At 39.8% G+C, this 20,000-nt stretch overlaps 2 protein-coding genes across 6 annotated transcripts in view; one reads left to right on the forward strand and one right to left on the reverse strand.

Annotated features, from left to right (window-relative positions):
• The window catches only part of LOC133607939 (glutamate receptor 1-like), a 38,954-nt gene extending 25,917 nt beyond the window's left edge, over positions 1 to 13,037 (forward strand). For 2 of the 3 annotated variants that reach the window (XM_061963004.2, XM_061963005.2), the window contains 3 exons: positions 5,951 to 6,065; positions 6,729 to 6,863; positions 12,788 to 13,037. In XM_061963004.2, the coding sequence (XP_061818988.1) occupies positions 5,951 to 6,065; positions 6,729 to 6,863; positions 12,788 to 13,003 (466 nt within the window). In that variant the 3' untranslated portion in view covers positions 13,004 to 13,037. The remainder of the gene's footprint in view (positions 1 to 5,950; positions 6,066 to 6,728; positions 6,864 to 12,787) is intronic. The other variant, XM_061963006.1, reaches the window with a different exon arrangement.
• A 3,328-nt stretch (positions 13,038 to 16,365) lies between these two features.
• The window catches only part of LOC133607207 (magnesium transporter NIPA2-like), a 29,759-nt gene continuing 26,124 nt past the window's right edge, over positions 16,366 to 20,000 (reverse strand). For all 3 annotated transcript variants that reach the window (XM_061961679.2, XM_061961680.2, XM_061961681.2), the window contains exons 5-9: positions 17,365 to 17,525; positions 17,114 to 17,287; positions 16,963 to 17,042; positions 16,689 to 16,901; positions 16,366 to 16,619 (exon numbers count right to left, since the gene is read on the reverse strand). In XM_061961679.2, the coding sequence (XP_061817663.1) occupies positions 16,416 to 16,619; positions 16,689 to 16,901; positions 16,963 to 17,042; positions 17,114 to 17,287; positions 17,365 to 17,525 (832 nt within the window). In that variant the 3' untranslated portion in view covers positions 16,366 to 16,415. The remainder of the gene's footprint in view (positions 16,620 to 16,688; positions 16,902 to 16,962; positions 17,043 to 17,113; positions 17,288 to 17,364; positions 17,526 to 20,000) is intronic.

The following is a 20,000-nucleotide window of genomic DNA, read 5'->3' on the forward strand; positions in this document are numbered from 1 at the left end:
ACCGACACACAGTCAATTTGAAAAATCCCTCCTTTCTAGATATATAAAGATTTGTATTTACAACATTAATAATATATACATGCTATGCAAATATAAAAAAGGTAAGCTTTTAGTTAGTTTTAATTTTTAATTGTTTTGTAATTGGTTTTTCATCTTCAAGTTATTACAGTACCGTATTTTTCGGAGTATAAGTCGCACCGGAGTATAAGTCGCACCTGCCGAAAATGCATAATAAAGAAGGAAAAAAACATATATAAGTCGCACTGGAGCCCGGCCAATCTATGAAAAAAACTGCGACTTATAGTCCGAAAAATACGGTATGTCTTTATATACATCTTTTTTTTTTTTTTTTTGGCCAAAGGGGGTGCATTTAAATTTCTTACACACACTTGTTATTACATATGTTGGCCAGAGGGGGAGCACTTCAGATTTTTACACACACTTGTTATTTCATATGTTGACCATAGGAGGAGCACTTTTAAAACCGACATATATATTTCTAGATATATAAAGATTTGTATTTACAACATTAATAATATATACATACTATGCAAATATAAGAAGGGTAAGCTTTTAGTTAGTTTTTATTTTTTTGTAATTGGTTTTTAATCTTCATTATTTACTTCAAGTTATTACAGTATGTCTTTATATACATATTTATTTATTTATTTTGAATGAATTTTGGCCAAAGGGGGCGCATTTCAATTTCTTACACACACTTGTCATTACATATGTTGGCCAGAGGGTGGGCACTTCAAATTTTTACACGCACTTGTTATTTCATATGTTGACTAGAGGGGGAGCACTTTTAAAACCGACACACAGTCAATTTGACAAATCCCTCCTTTTTGGGACCACCCTCATTTTGATAGATTTCACCACCAGGGGTGCAAATGAGACATTCTCTACTAGATGCAATGCTTTTCTGTATTGGGACCATGATTTATGTCATCACTTGTTCACACCTCCTCATATGGAATGTATGTTTCCTTGTTGATGTCACAAGAACAAGAACACACACACACACACACACACACACACACACACACATATTCTTGTATTTCTTACCTTCTTGAGACCTCCGAAAAATGCCTACCTCTTTAGGACCACCCTTTCTACAAATATTTGTATTTACAACATTAATAATACATACATACTATGCAAATATAAAAAAGGTAAGCTTTTAGTAAAAAAAAAAAAATGTAGTAATTGGTTTTTAATCTTCATTATTTACTTCGTTATTACAGTATGTCTTTATATACATTTATTTTTTATTTTTTTAAATTAATTTTGGCCAAAGGGTGCACTTAAAATTTTCACACGCACTTGTTATTTCATATGTTGACCAGAGGGGGAGCACTTTTAAAACCGACACACAGTCGATTTGACAAATCCCTCCTTTTTGGGACCACCCTAATTTTGATAGATTTCACCACCAGGGGTGCAAATGAGAGCTCTATTGTTTGTAATGTGCTTTACCTACTCAGTGGCCTAGTGGTTACAGTGTCCGTCCTGAGATCGGTAGGTTGGGAGTTCAAATCCCGGCCTACCAAAGACTATAAAAATGGGACCCATTACCTCCCTGCTTGGCACTCAGCATCAAGGGTTGGAATTGGGGGTTCAATCACCAAAATGATTCCCGGGCGCAGCCACCGCTGCTGCCCACTGCTCCCCTCACCTCCCAGGGGGTGATCAAGGGTGATGGGTCAAATGCAGAGAATAATTTCGCCACACCTAGTGTGTGTGTGACAATCATTGGTACTTTAACTTTAACTTTTAACTTTAAGGCCGACGATAAACGAGTCACGGACCACAGATGGCCCCTGTGCCGCACTTTGGGCAACACAGCTGTAGAAGCTAACTGTTAATGGTCACTATAGTGTTAGTACCATAGTGTATTTGTTCATCCTATAGTCACATATGGGACGCGGGTTGTCTTACCTCAGCACCGGAAGTGGTAAAATCAGCCGTTCACCTGGCGTGGTTTTTTTTTTGGAGAAGAATAGGGAAGTCCTTCTTTAGCTGCCGTCTTGTTTCATCATATATTGCTGCCTTTGCACCTGTCAATGTTTACTTTTGTATGCACATTAAATCAACCAAAAAATCCTGACTTTGGAGCAATGTTCACGGACTCTAGGATTTGGCTCTCTATTACAGTGTTTTTCAACCTTTTTTGAGCCAAGGCACATTTTTTGCGTTGAAAAAATCCGGAGGCACACCACCGGCAGAAATCATTAAAAAACGAAACTCAGTCGACATTAAAAAGTCTTTGTTGGATATGACTTTAAACCATAACCAACAATGCATCACTATAGCTCTAGTCTCAAAGTAGGTGTACTGTCACGACCTGTCACATGCGCTCTTATTTTGGTGGCTTTTTCTATTTTTTGGGTATTTTCCTGTAGCAGTTTCATGTCTTCCTTTGAGCGATATTTCACGGATCTACTTTGTTTTAGCAATCAAGACTGTTTAAGTAGGTTTTTTTTATCCTTCTTTGTGTGGACATTGTTGATTGTCATGTCATGTTCGGATGTACTTTGTGGACGCCGTCTTTGCTCCACAGTAAGTCTTTACTGTCGTCCAGCATTCTGTTTTTGTTTACTTTGTAGCCAGTTCCGTTTTAGTTTGGTTCTGCATAGCCTTCCCTAAGCTTCAATGCCTTTTCTTAGGGTCACTCAGCTTTTGTTTATTTTTGGTTTAAGCATTATTTTACCTGCACCCTACCTCCCGCTGTTTCCGACATCTACAAAGCAATTAGCTACCGGCTGCCACCTACTGATATGGAAGAGTATCACACGGTTACTCTGCCGAGCTCTAGACAACACCGACACTCAACAACAACACATCATTTGCAGACTATAATTACTGGTTTGCAAAAAAGATTTTTAACCCAAATAGGTGAAATTAGATAATCTCCCACGGCCATACTTGCCAACCCTCCCGAATTTTCCGGGAGACTCCCGAAATTCAGCGCCTCTCCCGAAAACCTCCCGGGACAAATATTCTCCCGAAAATCTCCCGATTTTCAGCCGGAGCTGGAAGCCACGCCCCCTCCAGTTCCATGCGGACCTGAGTGAGGACAGCCTTTTTTCCCGACGGGAGGACAACAGGGTGACAAGAACTAAATCATCCAGACTAGAGATCAATTGTATTATTATGTTTATCTTACCTAAAAATACATATATTTATTAATTAAAAAAAAAAAAAATACTAAATACATTTTTACTATATTTTGCTAAAAACATCAAAATTAATTGTATTTTTATTTGTATTTTTTCTGACTCCTTATTACATCCAGCCATAGAATTATACATTAAAATAAACATATTTGAAATAATTAATTTTAAATTATCATAATAATTCATTTAAAATGACCATATTTAATTATTAAAATAATTGCTTGTTTATCAACAACTTTAGCATTTTATTCATTACATTTTGAAGCTCTCAGAAGCCAAGTTATGTTATATTCCTTAAGATTTATTTATGCAAGTTTGAAGTATCAATTATCTAAACACAGTTTTGTTTGCATATTTTCAGGATGTAGATATATATGTATATATATATATTTATATATATACACAGTATATAGCTGTCAATATACTCCTCCCCTCTTAACCACGCCCCGCCCCACCCCCGACCACGCCCCCACCCACCCACCCACCTCCCGAAATCAGAGGTCTCAAGGTTGGCAAGTATGCCCACGGCACACCGGACTGTATCTCACGGCACAGTGGTTGAAAAACACTGCTCTATTAGATGCAATGGTTTTCCGTATCGGGACCAAGATTTCGGTCCTAACTTGGTCACCGGTCCTCATATGGAAGGTACTTTTCCTTGTTGATGTCTCCAGAAGGGTGGAAATACAAGAACACACACACACACACACACACACACACACACACACACACACACACACACACACACACACACACACACACACACACACAGGAAAGAACATCAGAAAGACTTTCCCGTCCTGAAGCTTCAAAAAGACATTCACGTCACGACCTCGCCTCGCTACAACCGATACCTTTATTTTGAAGGTTCTGGCTTGTTTGTTTGTTTACGTCTTTAGTGCCAGTGCTCGGTTAGGCCACGCCCCTTTACCCATGACCATTGGCGTTGTTAGGCCTATTTTAGGGGGGCTCAAGCCCCCCTAAAATATTCTTAAGCCCCCCTAAATAATTTGGTGTTTTTTGGGTTTTTTTTTACAAATAAATGCCGACATATTCATTATAAAGTGGCCCAAATATGAGTTTAAATAAATAATCATATAACCTGTTATTATTCACTCAGTTTCCCCTCACTTCGTAGCGTAAGGTAGAGAGCCCCTTTCGTGCGTCGGTATCCAATCCATTCCACTTGTTCATATAGAAAATGCCCACATCACTCAAATTCCAGCCCGCATTTTCTCTGCGACCTTGCTTGCGGTCCTGCAGGTGTACGAAGCACATTATCTTCCTTTACAATTGTCATGTCTGTGTGATCAGGTTTTATTTTTGGACTTTTTGTGCAGTTTTGTTTTGTCACCATAGTTACCCATTAGTTTCACCTGTCATGTCACGCACCTGTTTTGAGTCACGCACCTGTTGTTAATCATGTCCATAAGTATTTAAGTTCATTCATTTTCTGTTGTTCGTCCTGACGACCTCACACCACATTTATGCTCTGTCCATTCCTCTAAGATCCTGCTTCATGTCCCTTGTCAAAGTAAGTTTTGGTTCCATGTTTATAGTCTTTTTGTTTTTCATAGTTTGTTCTCCGCCACTGTGCGCGCTTTCATTTATTCTTTTTTTTTAATTTAAACTATCAAAAAAGGAATAAACGAAAAGCGCGCACAGGGGCGGAGGTACAAAACTAGACTATAAACACAAAACTTGCACATTGGCAGAAACTATGAACAATTAAACAAACTTGCAAACTATGTCTTGAATAAAGAAAACTTACTTGGCATGGACAAAAAAGGAGCAGCGTGAACGATGGACATGAAAAGGAGTTAGAAATGTGTCGAGCATAAATGTGGTGTGAGGTCGTCAGGATGAACAACAGAAAATGAATGAACTTAAATACTTATGGACATGATTAACAACAGGTGCGTGACTCAAAACAGGTGCATGACATGACAGGTGAAACTAATGGGTAACTATGGTGACAAAACAAAACTGCACAAAAAGTCCAAAAATAAAACCTGATCACACAGACATGACAACAATGAGTGAAGCTGCACAAAACCTTGTGTGTGCAATTGTAAATCATTTATTTTTTGAAGTTTTGTGTTTCTTGTAGAATCTATATAAAGTAATATACATAAGCCTATTGTTAAAATAATGGAAAAAAAACATCATTAAATATATTTGTTTTATTGTATTGTTACATTAATAGCTGTTTTATTATTATAGGATGGCTTTGTTAAACATTTAATATGATTTTCAGAGGGAGGAAAAACCAAGACATTTAATATAAAATGTAAAATGAATAAATACATAAAAAGAAAAAGAAAATATATGGTTAAAAGCCATCGTCCCGGGGAGCATTTCATTTCGTCCCGTGCATTTTTTTTAAATAATAATAATAACAATGAATAATTTCTAAGTCTTTGTTAGCCGTTTGTGAAGTTTTGTGCTCGTGCGTAGCATTCGCTCGCATCCTGTGCATCTCCTGGGGGCAAAGCCCCCCCTGTCCTTAAAAGCTAGTGACGCCCCTGCCGGCCCCCTTGCTGGTGTTCTTCTGCCTCGTCGCCCAACAATACAAACACCTGGAGGCGGAGTCAGCGAGTACAGCACTTTGGCTCCCTGCTGTGTGTCTGCTCGTTTGTCTTCTTCTTGTTGTGGCGGTGTGCGCACGGGTCGGCCATTTTTGTCTGACAATAACATAAGATAACATGGATGGATAATGTTATTTATGTTATTCCCCCCACACCTCCCCCTTCCACCCTCCCCGCTGGAAGAATCCCAGTAAACCTGGCAGTTCTCAAGCTCAATGAACAAGCCGTCTTAGACAAGTTGAAAAACAAGTGGTGGTATGACAAAGGCGAGTGCGGACACAAGGACTCCGGCAGAAAGGTCAGTTGGCCCGCCTCTCTCTGCTTGTCTTGGTCTGGACCCCCCCAACCCACCCCGCATCCCCATCCGGCACCCCGCCCTCCAGCACCCGACCTGCAGCCGCACCTTGGAAAGGGGCGATCTCGTCACTTACTGTAGTTTAGCATGAAATCCAGCATGGCCTGCAGAGTCCCGCCCACTCTGCGGAATGTGACGTTTTGACATCGCCGAAGTCGCCCCGCCCCCTTTAGGCCACGATACCAAAGGTCACATTTTCCGTTGCTCACGAGGACAAAAAAAAAAGGGAACAAACTGCTTTTGTCTCCAATCTGTCGTGGGCGTCCTTCAGTCTTCCATGATTGACGTGAGCGTTGCCATGGTTACCGCTGGCATGAGCATAGACCACATGACAGTTTGGAAACTTGCATGCTGATGAGGTCATGCATGTGGACCGAAGAGCGGCGACGTCATCTCCAGCCAATCAGAGAAAAGACATGGCATTTACCTTTGACCTTCTTCCGTACGTATGCACGCCTCCTCCTGTAGGCCACGCCCCTGTCATTGAATGTCATCTATGATGTTGCCATGGAGACCGAGCGCTAAATGCGTCAACGCGCGGAGAAGTCCCTCGCGCAAACAGGAAGTTGCATGGCCATCGTGACCAACGCCTCTGCGCTCTGATAGGACAAGACCAGCGCTCTCAGCCTGAGCAACGTGGCGGGGATCTTCTACATCCTGATTGGAGGACTGGGACTGGCCATGATGGTGGCGCTGTTGGAGTTCTGCTACAAGTCTCGCTTGGAATCCAAGAGGATGAAGGTGACTCGGGACCTCGTCCGTGTAGGCGGGGCTTAACCCTTGGTGAATGGATGAATCAATGTTTGGTGGAATGGGTGATGATAGATGATGAACAGGCGGACGATGAATGGATGAATCAATGTGTGGTTGGGTGGGTGATGAATGGGTGATGATATATGGAAAATGAATGAATAAATAGATGGGTGATGAATGAGTGGATAATAAATTGATGGATGATGAATGTATTATGGATAGATGATGATGAATGTATGATGACTATTAGCGGGATTCATGAATAAATCATGAATGGATGGTGAATCGATGGATGATGAATGAATGATGAATAGATTGATGGTGAATGTATGGGGAATTAAATGGATGATGATTGAATAGAGGGATGATAAATGAATGATAAATGCATGGAAAATGATTGAATGGAGAAAGAATGGATAGATGGCTGATGAAGCGATGGATGATGAAGGGGTGACAAATGGATGGAAGATATGATGAATGCATGGATGATGAATGAAATGAGGAATGATTGGATGATGACTAGATGGATAATGAATGGATGATAATTTATGAACAATTAATAAATGGATGATGAAAGAATAGATGGTTGATAGATGGATGATAAAAGAATGGATGATGAATAGATGGGGAATTAATGAATGGATGATGAATGAATCGATGGATGATGAACAGATGGATAATGAATGGATGATGAATGTATGGAAAATTAATTAATGGATGATGATTGAATAGAGGGACGATAAATGAATGACAAATGCATGGAAAATGATTGAATGGAGAAAGAATGGATAGATGGATGATGAATCGATGGATGATGAAGGGGTGACAAATGGATGGAAGATATGATGAATACATGGATGATGAATGAAATGAGGAATGATTGGATGATGACTAGATGGATAATGAATGGATGATAATTTATGAACAATTAATAAGTGGATGATGAAAGAATAGATGGTTGATAGATGGATGATAAAAGGATGGATGATGAATAGATGGGGAATTAATGAATGGATGATGAATGAATCGATGGATGATGAACAGATGGATAATGAATGGATGATGAATGGATGGAAAATTAATGAATGGATGATGAAAGAATAGATGGATGATGAATGAATCGACGGTTGATAAATGAGTGGATGATCAATAAATGGCCTATGAGATTATTATGAATAGCTGATGAATGGATGCCAAACGGATGGATGATGAAGGAATGGATGATGTTGAGATGGATGATAAATTGATGAATGATGAATAGATTGATGATGAATGAATGGATGAAGAATGTAGGGGGAATTAAATGGATGATGATTGAATAGAGGGACGATAAATAGATGAATGATAAATGCATGGGAAATTATTGAATGGAAGATGAATGGCTAGATGGAGGATGAAGGGGTGACAAATGGATGGAAGATATGATGAATACATGGATGATGAATGAAATGAAGAATGATTGGATGATAATTTATGAACAATTAATAAATGGATGATGAAAGAATAGATGGATGATAAAAGGGTGGCTGATGAATATATGGGGGATTAATGAATGGATGATGAATGAATCGATGGATGATGAATAGATGGATAACGAATGTATGGAACATTAATGAATGGATGATGAAAGAATAGATGGATGATGAATGAATCGATGGATGATAAATGAGTGGATGATCAATAAATGGCCGATGAAATGATTATGAATAGCTGATAAATGGATGCCAAATGGATGGATGATGAAGGAATGGATGATGTTGAGATGGATGATAAATTGATGAATGATGAATAGATTGATGATGAATGAATGGATGATGAATGTATGGGGAATTAAATGGATGATGATTGAATAGAGGGACGATAAATAGATGAATGATAAATGCATGGGAAATTATTGAATGGAGGATGAATGGATAGATGGATGATGAAGGGGTGACAAATGGATGGAAGATATGATGAATACATGGATGATGAATGAAATGAGGAATGATTGGATGATGACTAGATGGATAATGAATGGATGATAATTTATGAACAATTAATAAATGGATGATGAAAGAATAGATGGATGATAAAAGGGTGGCTGATGAATATATGGGGGATTAATGAATGGATGATGAATGAATCGATGGATGATGAATAGATGGATAACGAATGTATGGAACATTAATGAATGGATGATGAAAGAATAGATGGATGATGAATGAATCGATGGATGATAAATGAGTGGATGATCAATAAATGGCCGATGAAATGATTATGAATAGCTGATAAATGGATGCCAAATGGATGGATGATGAAGGAATGGATGATGTTGAGAGGGATGATAAATTGATGAATGATGAATAGATTGATGATGAATGAATGGATGATGAATGTATGGGGAATTAAATGGATGATGATTGAATAGAGGGATGATAAATAGATGAATGATAAATGCATGGGAAATTATTGAATGGAAGATGAATGATGAAGGGGTGACAAATGGATGGAAGATATGATGAATACATGGATGATGAATGAAATGAGGAATTGTTGGATGATGACTAGATAGATAATGAATGGATGATAATTTATGAACAATTAATAAATGGATGATGAAAGAATAGATGGATGATAAAAGGGTGGATGATGAATATATGGGGAATTAATGAATGAATCGATGGATGATGAATAGATGGATAACGAATGTATGGAACAGTAATGAATGGATGATGAAAGAATAGATGGATGATGAATGAATCGATGGATGATAAATGAGTGGATGATCAATAAATGGCCGATGAAATGATTATGAATAGCTGATAAATGGATGCCAAATGGATGGATGATGAAGGAATGGATGATGTTGAGATGGATGATAAATTGATGAATGATGAATAGATTGATGATGAATGAATGGATGATGAATGTATGGGGAATTAAATGGATGATGATTGAATAGAGGGACGATAAATAGATGAATTATAAATGCATGGGAAATTATTGAATGGAGGATGAATGGATAGATGGATGATGAAGGGGTGACAAATGGATGGAAGATATGATGAATACATGGATGATGAATGAAATGAGGAATGATTGGATGATGACTAGATGGATAATGAATGGATGATAATTTATGAACAATCAATAAATGGATGATGAAAGAATAGATGGATGATAAAAGGGTGGATGATGAATATATGGGGAATCAATGAATGGATGATGAATGAATCGATGGATGATGAATAGATGGATAATGAATGTATGGAACATTAATGAATGGATGATGAAAGAATAGATGGATGATGAATGAATGAATCGATGGATGAAAAATGAGTGGATGATCAATAAATGGCCGATGAAATGATTATGAATAGCTGATAAATGGATGCCAAATGGATGGATGATGAAGGAATGGATGATGTTGAGATGGATGATAAATTGATGAATGATGATGAATGAATGGATGATGAATGTATGGAGAATTAAATGGATGATGATTGAATAGAGGGACGATAAATAGATGAATGATAAATGCATGGGAAATTATTGAATGGAGGATGAATGGATAGATGGATGATGAATCGACGGATGATGAAGGGGTGACGAATAGATGGAAGATATGATGAATACATGGATGATGAATGAAATGATGAATGATTGATGATGACTAGATGGATAATGAATGGATGATCATTTATGAACAATTAATAAATGGATGATGAAAGAATAGATGGATGATAAAAGGGTGGATGATGAATATATGGGGAATTAATGAATGGATGATGAATGAATCGATGGATGATGAATAGATGGATAACGAATGTATGGAACATTAATGAATGGATGATGAAAGAATAGATGGATGACAAAAGGGTGGATGATGAATATATGGGGAATTAATGAATGGATGATGAATGAATCGATGGATGATGAATAGATGGATAACGAATGTATGGAACATTAATGAATGGATGATGAAAGAATAGATGGATGATGAATGAATCGATGGATGATAAATGAGTGGATGATCAATAAATGGCCGATGAAATGATTATGAATAGCTGATAAATGGATGCTAAATGGATGGATGATGAAGGAATGGATGATGTTGAGATGGATGATAAATTGATGAATGATGAATAGATTGATGATGAATGAATGGATGATGAATGTATGGGGAATTAAATGGATGATGATTGAATAGAGGGACGATAAATAGATGAATGATAAATGCATGGAAAATGATTGAATGGAGGATGAATGGATAGATGGATGATGAATCGATGGATGATGAAGGGGTGACAAATGGATGGAAGATATGATGAATACATGGATGATGAATGAAATGAGGAATGATTGGATGATGACTAGATGGATAATGAATGGATGATAATTTATGAACAATCAATAAATGGATGATGAAAGAATAGATGGATGATAAAAGGGTGGCTGATGAATATATGGGGGATTAATGAATGGATGATGAATGAATCGATGGATGATGAATAGATGGATAACGAATGTATGGAACATTAATGAATGGATGATGAAAGAATAGATGGATGATGAATGAATCGATGGATGATAAATGAGTGGATGATCAATAAATGGCCGATGAAATGATTATGAATAGCTGATAAATGGATGCCAAATGGATGGATGATGAAGGAATGGATGATGTTGAGATGGATGATAAATTGATGAATGATGAATAGATGGATGTTGAATAGATGGATGATAAATGAATGGATGATGAATAGATGAATGCCAAATGGATGGACGATGAATAGATGGATGATAAATGAATGCATGTTGAATAGATGGATGCCAAATGGATGGATGATGAATGAATGGATGATGAATGATAAATGCATTGATGATGAATAGATGGATGATTAATTAATTAATGATGAATAGATGGATGCCAAATGGATACATGATGAATGGATGGATGATAAATGAATGATGATTAATGAATGCATTATGAACAGATGGATGCCAAATGGATGGATGATAAATACATGGATAGATTATTGATGAATGAATGATGAATAGATGGATGCCAAATGGATGGATGATGAATAGATGGATAATAAATGGATGGATGATTAATGAATGAATGATGAATAGATGGATGCCAAATGAATGGATGATTAATGAATGAATGATGAATAGATGGATGCCAAATGAATGGATGATGAATAGATGGATGATGATTAATGAATGCATTATGAACAGATGGATGCCAAACGGATGGATGATGCATGAATGGATGATGAATAGATGGATGCCAAATGGATGGATGATGCATGAATGGATGATGAATAGATGGATGATAAATGGATGACGATTAATGAATGAATGATGAATAGAAGGATGCCAAATGGATGGATGATGAATGAATGGATGATGAAGAGATATATATTTATTAAATGAATGATGAATAGATGGATGCCAAATGGATGGACAATGAATGAATGGATGATTAATGAATGAATGATGAATGGAAGGATGCAAAATGGATGGACGATGAATGAATGGATGATTAATAGATGGATGATACATGATGGATGCTGAATAGATGGATGAATGCAGAAAACGTGGGTGATGAATGGATGAATGAAGTTGGGGCAGTGAACAAATGAGTAATGAAGTGATGATGACGATGAACAATAATGACATAAGAGATGAAGATGAAGTAGACTCACATGAAGAGCAAATGAAGGAAGTTGGGATTTGTTTGTTCCAATCATCTTGACGACTGCCTTGGAGGCACACACACATCATTAAACTAATAGCTGCGCGCACACACACACACACACACACACACACACACACACACACACACACACACGCACACACTTACACACACACACTTGTCGCATCCTGAATCCCACTGACGTTGTCGGTGTGTTTCCTTGCAGGAGCTGATCGACGCCGCCATGTTGAGCAGCGGCCTGGGGGCGATGGCCCTGGCGGGAGGCGGGGTCACAGTGGGCAGGTTCGCAGGAGGCGGGGCTTCAGGGCTGGTGGGCGAGAACGGGCGTGTGTTGGCACATGACTTGCAGAGGTCCGGTGCTCAGAGTTTACCGTGCATGAGCAAAGCTGCTAGTTTGGGATTGTCCTCCAAGGTCATGTGACCAGCAGCGAGACACCTGATTGGACGCAGTCAGGCTGACAATCACAGGAGGCAGCACAGATGAACTGAGTGCACTTGAAGGCAACACACGTCTTCTACTTTGTATCCTTCTTTACCTTCTACTTCCTCCTGCTCTTCTCCCTCTTCTTTTACTTCCTCCTGCTCTTATCCCTATTCTTTTATTTCCTCCTCTTCTTTTACTTCTTCCTCTTCTTTTTCTTCTTTTTCCTCCTGTTTTCCTCCTTCTACTTCCTCCTGTTCTTTCACATCCTCCTGTTCTTCTATTTCCTCCTGTTTTTCCTCCTTTTACTTCCTCCTGTTGTTTTACTTCCTCCTGTTCTTCTTCTTCTACTTCCTCCTGTTCTTGTAATTCTTCCTCTTCTTCTTCTTTTACTTCCTCCTGTTTTTCTTCTATTTCCTCCTGTTTTTCCTCCTTTTACTTCCTCCTGTTCCCCTCCCTATTCTTCCTCTTATTTTACTTCCTTTTCTTCTTCTTCTTCCTCCTGTTCTTTTACCTCCTCCTGTTCTTCTTCTTCTACTTCCTCCTGTTCTTTTTCTTATACTTCCTCCTGTTCTTTTACTTCCTCCTATTCTTCTTCTTCTACTTCCTCCTGTTCTTTTTCTTATACTTCCTCCCACTTATTTTAATTCCTTTTATTTTTCCTCCTTTTACTTCCTCCTGTTCTTTCACTTCCTCCTGTTCGTCTTCTTCTACTTCCTCCTGTTCTTCTTCTTCTACTTCCTCCTATACTTCTTCTTCTACTTCCTCCTATTCTTCTTCTTCTACTTCCTCCTATTCTTCTAATTCTTCCTCTTCTTCTTTTACTTCCTCCTGTTTTCCTCCTTTTACTTTCTGCTGCTCTTCTACTTCCTCCTGTTCTTTTACCTCCTCCTGTTCTTCTGAATTCGTCTTCTTATTTTACTTCCTCCTCTTCTTCTACTTCCTCCTGTTCTTTTAATTCCTCCTGTTCTTCTTCTATTTCCTCCTGTTTTTCCTCTTTTTACTTCCTCCTGTTCGTCTTCTTATACTTCCTCCTGTTCTTCTAATTATTCCTCTTCTTTTACTTCCTCCTGTTTTTTTTATATTTCCTCCTGTTTTCCTCCTTTTACTTCCTCTTGTTCTTCTACTACCTCCTGTTCTTCTTCTATTTCCTCCTGTTTTTCCTCCTTTTACTTCCTCCTGTTCTTCTTCTACTTCCTCCTGATTTTCTTCTTCTACTTCCTCCAGTTCTTGTTCTACTTCCTCCTGTTCTTCTTCTTCTACTTCATCCTGTTATTCTACTTTCTCCTGTTCTTTTACTTCCTCCTGTTCTTCTACTTCCTCCTGTTCTTTTCTCCTTTTACTTTGTCCTGTTCTTCTACTTCATCCTGTTCTTTTATTTCCTCCTCAGAATCAGAATCAGAAGTACTTTATTAGTCCCCGAGGGAAATTAATAAAATAATTAATAAACTCCTGTTCTTTTACTTCCTCCTGTTCTTCATCTACTTCCTTTTATTATTTGCCTTCTACTTTCTCCTGTTTTTCTCTATCTTCATTCTGTTCTTCTTACTCTTCCACTTCTTCCTGTTCCTCTTCTCCCTTTTTCACCGGAGAATTCACCCACACGACCTATTGACCCTGACCACTTCTCTTTGGGCCAATCAGAATGGAGCTAATTAGCATACTGATTGGACTATTTCACCACCAGCTTGTTCTTGTTTGTGCTACCTGGAATAAATGTTCACATGAACGTGCTTGTTTACAAATACTAATAAAGACGTTTCAAGTAACATCATCGTGTTTCTTTGCTAACACGCTAACTAACACGCAGGTTAACACGCTAATTGACACGCAGGTTAATACGCTAATTGACACGCAGGCTAACATGCTAACTGACATACGGGCTAACACGCTAACTGGCACACGGGCTAACATGCTAACTAATACGCAGGTTAACATGCTAACTGACACAGAGGCTAACATGCTAACTGACACACAGACTAACACGCTAACTGATACACAAGCTAAGACGCTAACTAACACATAGGCTAACATGCTAACTGACACGCAGGCTAACATGCTAACTGACATACGGGCTAACACACTAACTGGCACACGGGCTAACACGCTAACTAACACGCAGGTTAACATACTAACTGACACAGAGGCTAACATGCTAACTAATACACGTGCTAACACGCTATCTAATATGTAGGCTAAAATGCTAACTGACACATGGGCTAACACGCTAACTGACATATGAGCTAGCACGCTAACTAACATGCATGCTAGCATGCTAACTTATACGCTGGCTAACATGCTAACTAACACAGGCTAACACACTAACTGACACACGGGCTAACACGCTAATTAACACGCAGGATAACATGCTAACTAACACAGGGGCTAACACGCTAACTGACAAACAAGCTAACACGCTAACTAACACTTAGGCTAACATACTAACTGACACATGGGCTAACACGCTAACTGACACACGGTCTAACATGCTAACTAACAAACGTGCTAACACGCCAACTAGCATGCAGGTTAACATGCTAACTGACACAGAGGCTAACTAATACAAGGACTAACACGCTAACTGACACATGGGCTAACACACTAACTAACACGCAGGCTAACATTCTAACTGGTACGCAGGCTAAGATGCTAACTGACACGGGCTAACACGCTAACTGACACACGGGCTAACACGCTAATTAACACGCGGGCTAACATGCTAACTAACACATAGGCTAACATGCTAACTGACACACGGGCTAACACGCTAACTAGCAAACATGCTAACACGCTAACTGACACGCAGGCTAACATGCTAACTGACACACGGACTAACATGCTAACTGACACACGGACTAACACGCTAACTGACACACAAGCTAACACGCTAACTAACACATAGGCTAACATGCTAACTGACACACGGGCTATCACGCTAACTGACACACGGTTTAACACGCTAACTAACAAACGTGCTAACACGCTAACTAACACGCAGGTTAACATGCTAACTGACACAGATGCTAACACACTAACTGACACCCGGGCTAACATGCTAACTAACACGCAGGCTAGCATGCTAACTAATACACGGGCTAACACGCTAACTAACACGCAGGCTAACATGCTAACTAACACGCAGGCTTACATGCTAATTGACACCTGGGCTAACACGCTAACTGACACACGGGCTAACATGCTAACTAGCACGCAGGCTAACATGCTAACTAACACGCAGGCTTACATGCTAATTGACACCTGGGCTAACACGCTAACTGACACACAGGCTAACATGCTAACTAACACGCAGGCTAACAGAAGGTTGTCATTTAATCAAAGACCAGTTTTGGGACAAAATGTTTTTAAAAATATAATTGTACATGATTATGTAGAACATGTGAGGTGGGAAGAGTCAGCTGATGATGAAGACTGTCAGTCCTTCACTGGCCACCGGGGGGCGACTGTCGACCACCATGTTGTCCACCAGTGTGTATCTATCCTCTTTGGTGGCCCCGCCTCCTCTCCGTGCCCCTCCCGCATTGTCCGCAACTGCGTCCGCAAGCTCCTCCCTCTCCGCAGGCCGAGCCGGCTGATTGGTCAGCGTCGCCATGGTGATCTGCCACACATTGCGACATCAAGGTTAGAGGGGGCGGGGGGAACCAGTGGCGACACCTGTGGGACACACCTGCGCCTCTTTGAATAACTGGAGCATGGCCACGCCCACCACCATGACCAGGAAGGCGCCGATGGTCGTGACGACGTCCACGGCCGCCATATTGTTCCACTCCCGGAAGAGGACGACGGAGGTGCACAGGACGACGGAGGTGAAGAGGACGTAGTAGACGGGGTAGACCAGCTGCGTGTCGAAGGTGTCCAGAGACTTGTTCAGGTAGTGCACCTGCACACACACACACACGTATGATTGGAGTGGGAAGCGTGAGGAGGCGTGTCTAAAGTACCTGCGTTACTATGGAGACGAGGAGGACGAGCAGCAGGATCCAGGTGAGAGGATGAGACAGTGCGGCCGCGTCATGGACGGCTGGAAAACAAGGCAGATAAATTGAGGGGGGCGAAGGCACAAAATGGCGGCGTGTGGGCGCCGTGTCTGACCGCTGCGGATGGCGATGGCGAGGCCCTTGACGGAGGACACGGTGAAGGCTCCCAGCAGCGAGCAGATGGCGACGTAGAGCACCACGCTGGAGCGCGCCACGCCGGGCGCCAGCCACGAGACGCCGACGAGGCCGCCGCAGAGCAGCGACACGGACGTCATGAACGCCACGAAACCTGAACCCGGGGACGCCGTCACACTTCCGGAACAAACATGGCGGCCCCTTTCCCCGACGACGACGACGACGACTCACCGGGCTGAAGCAGCATGGCGCTCATTTCCTGCAGTGATGTCACTTCCTGTTCCTGAGGGGCGTGGATGACGAGCAGGATGCTTCCAAGCACACAAAGAAGACAGCCCAGCTTCCCCAACACGTTTAGCTCCTCCCCCAACAGGAACCAGGAAAAAAGTGCGCTGCAACCAGCGAACACGCCCTGTCAGTGTGTGTGTGTGTGTGTGTGTGTGTGTGTGTGTGTGTGTGTGTGTGCGTGTGTGTGTGTGTGTGTGTGTGTGTGTGTGTGTGTGTGTGTGTGTGTGTGTGTGTGTGTTTCTTCCCTTCTTGAGACATCAACAAGGAAAAGTACCTACCATATGAGGACTAATGAACAAGTTAGGACATAAATCATGGTCCCAATACGGAAAACCATTGCATCTAATAGAGAGCCAAATACTAGAGTCCGTGAACATTGCTCCAAAGTCAGGATTTTTGGTTGATTTAATGTGCATACAAAAGTAAACATTGACAGGTGCAAAGGCAGCAATACATGATAAAACAAGCTAAAGAAAGACTTCCCTATTCATCCTCGGAAAAACCCGCCAGGTGAACGGCTGACTTTTGTCATAATTTTGCCAAGTAAAATTCCAATTATTATTATAATATTGCCAACATTTTTAAGTTTTCTTGTAAAATTGTGACTTTTGTCGAATAAAATTGCCAAAATGTTCAGCTTTTCTTGTAAAATTGCGACTGTTATTGAGTACAATTCCAACTTTTATCATTATATTGCACAAATGTCCAGTTTTTCTAAATGTTTCTTGTGAAATTGTGACCTTCTTCTTGTGAAATTCCAACTCATTTTTCACAACAAGCTTTTTTTTTATTTGCATAGTATGTATATATTATTAATGTGTTAAATACACATTGAAAAATGCGGTCTCAAGAAGGTAACAAATACAAGTGAGTGTGTGTGTGTGTGTGTGTGTGTGTGTGTGTGTGTGTGTGTGTGTGTGTGTGTGTGTGTGTGTGTGTGTGTGTGTGTGTGTGTGTGTGTGTGTGTGTGTGTGTGTGTGTGTTTCTTCCCTTCTTGAGACATCAACAAGGAAAAGTACCTACCATATGAGGACTAATGAACAAGTTAGGACATAAATCATGGTCCCAATACGGAAAACCATTGCATCTAATAGAGAGCCAAATACTAGAGTCCGTGAACATTGCTCCAAAGTCAGGATTTTTGGTTGATTTAATGTGCATACAAAAGTAAACATTGACACGTGCAAAGGCAGCAATATATGATAAAACAAGCTAAAGAAAGACTTCCCTATTCATCCTCGGAAAAACCCGCCAGGTGAACAGCTGACTTTTGTCATAATTTTGCCAAGTAAAATTCCAATTATTAGTTTTCTTGTAAAATTGTGACTTTTGTCGAGTAAAATTGCCAAAATGTTAAGCTTTTCTTGTAAAATTGCGACTGTTATTGAGTACAATTCCAACTTTTATCATTATATTGCACAAATGTTCAGTTTTTTTAAATGTTCCTTGTGAAATTGTGACCTTTTTCTTGTGAAATTCCAACTCATTTTTCACAACAAGCTTTTTTTTATTTGCATAGTATGTATATATTATTAATGTGTTAAATACACATTGAAAAATGCGGTCTCAAGAAGGTAACAAATACAAGTGTGTGTGTGTGTGTGTGTGTGTGTGTGTGTGTGTGTGCGTGTGTGTGTGTGTGTGTGTGTGTGTGTGTGTGTGTGTGTGTGTGTGTGTGTGCGTGCGTGCGTGCGTGTGTGTGTGTGTGTGTTTCTTCCCTTCTTGAGACATCAACAAGGAAAAGTACTTACCATATGAGGACTAATGAACAAGTTAGGACATAAATCATGGTCCCAATACGGAAAACCATTGCATCTAATAGAGAGCCAAATACTAGAGTCCGTGAACATTGCTCCAAAGTCAGGATTTTTGGTTGATTTAATGTGCATACAAAAGTAAACATTGACAGGTGCAAAGGCAGCAATATATGAGAAAACAAGCTAAAGAAAGACTTCCCTATTCATCCTCGGAAAAACCCGCCAGGTGAACAGCTGACTTTTGTCATAATTTTGCCAAGTAAAATTCCAATTATTATTATAATATTGCCAACATCTTTAAGTTTTCTTGTAAAATTGTGACTTTTGTCGAGTAAAATTGCCAAAATGTTCAGCTTTTCTTGTAAAATTGCGACTGTTATTGAGTACAATTCCAACCTTTATCATTATATTGCACAAATGTTCCGTTTTTCTAAATGTTTCTTGTGAAATTGTGACCTTTTTCTTGTGAAATTCCAACTCATTTTTCACAACAAGCTTTTTTTTATTTGCATAGTATGTATATATTATTAATGTGTTAAATACACATTGAAAAATGCGGTCTCAAGAAGGTAACAAATACGAGTGAGTGTGTGTGTGTGTGTGCGTGCGTGCGTGCGTGTGTGTGTGTGTGTGTGTTTCTTCCCTTCTTGAGACATCAACAAGGAAAAGTACCTACCATATGAGGACTAATGAACAAGTTAGGACATAAATCATGGTCCCAATACGGAAAACCATTGCATCTAATAGAGAGCCAAATACTAGAGTCCGTGAACATTGCTCCAAAGTCAGGATTTTTGGTTGATTTAATGTGCATACAAAAGT

This window comes from Nerophis lumbriciformis, linkage group LG09 (genome assembly GCF_033978685.3).
Source record: "Nerophis lumbriciformis linkage group LG09, RoL_Nlum_v2.1, whole genome shotgun sequence".
Classification (NCBI taxonomy): domain Eukaryota; kingdom Metazoa; phylum Chordata; class Actinopteri; order Syngnathiformes; family Syngnathidae; genus Nerophis; species Nerophis lumbriciformis.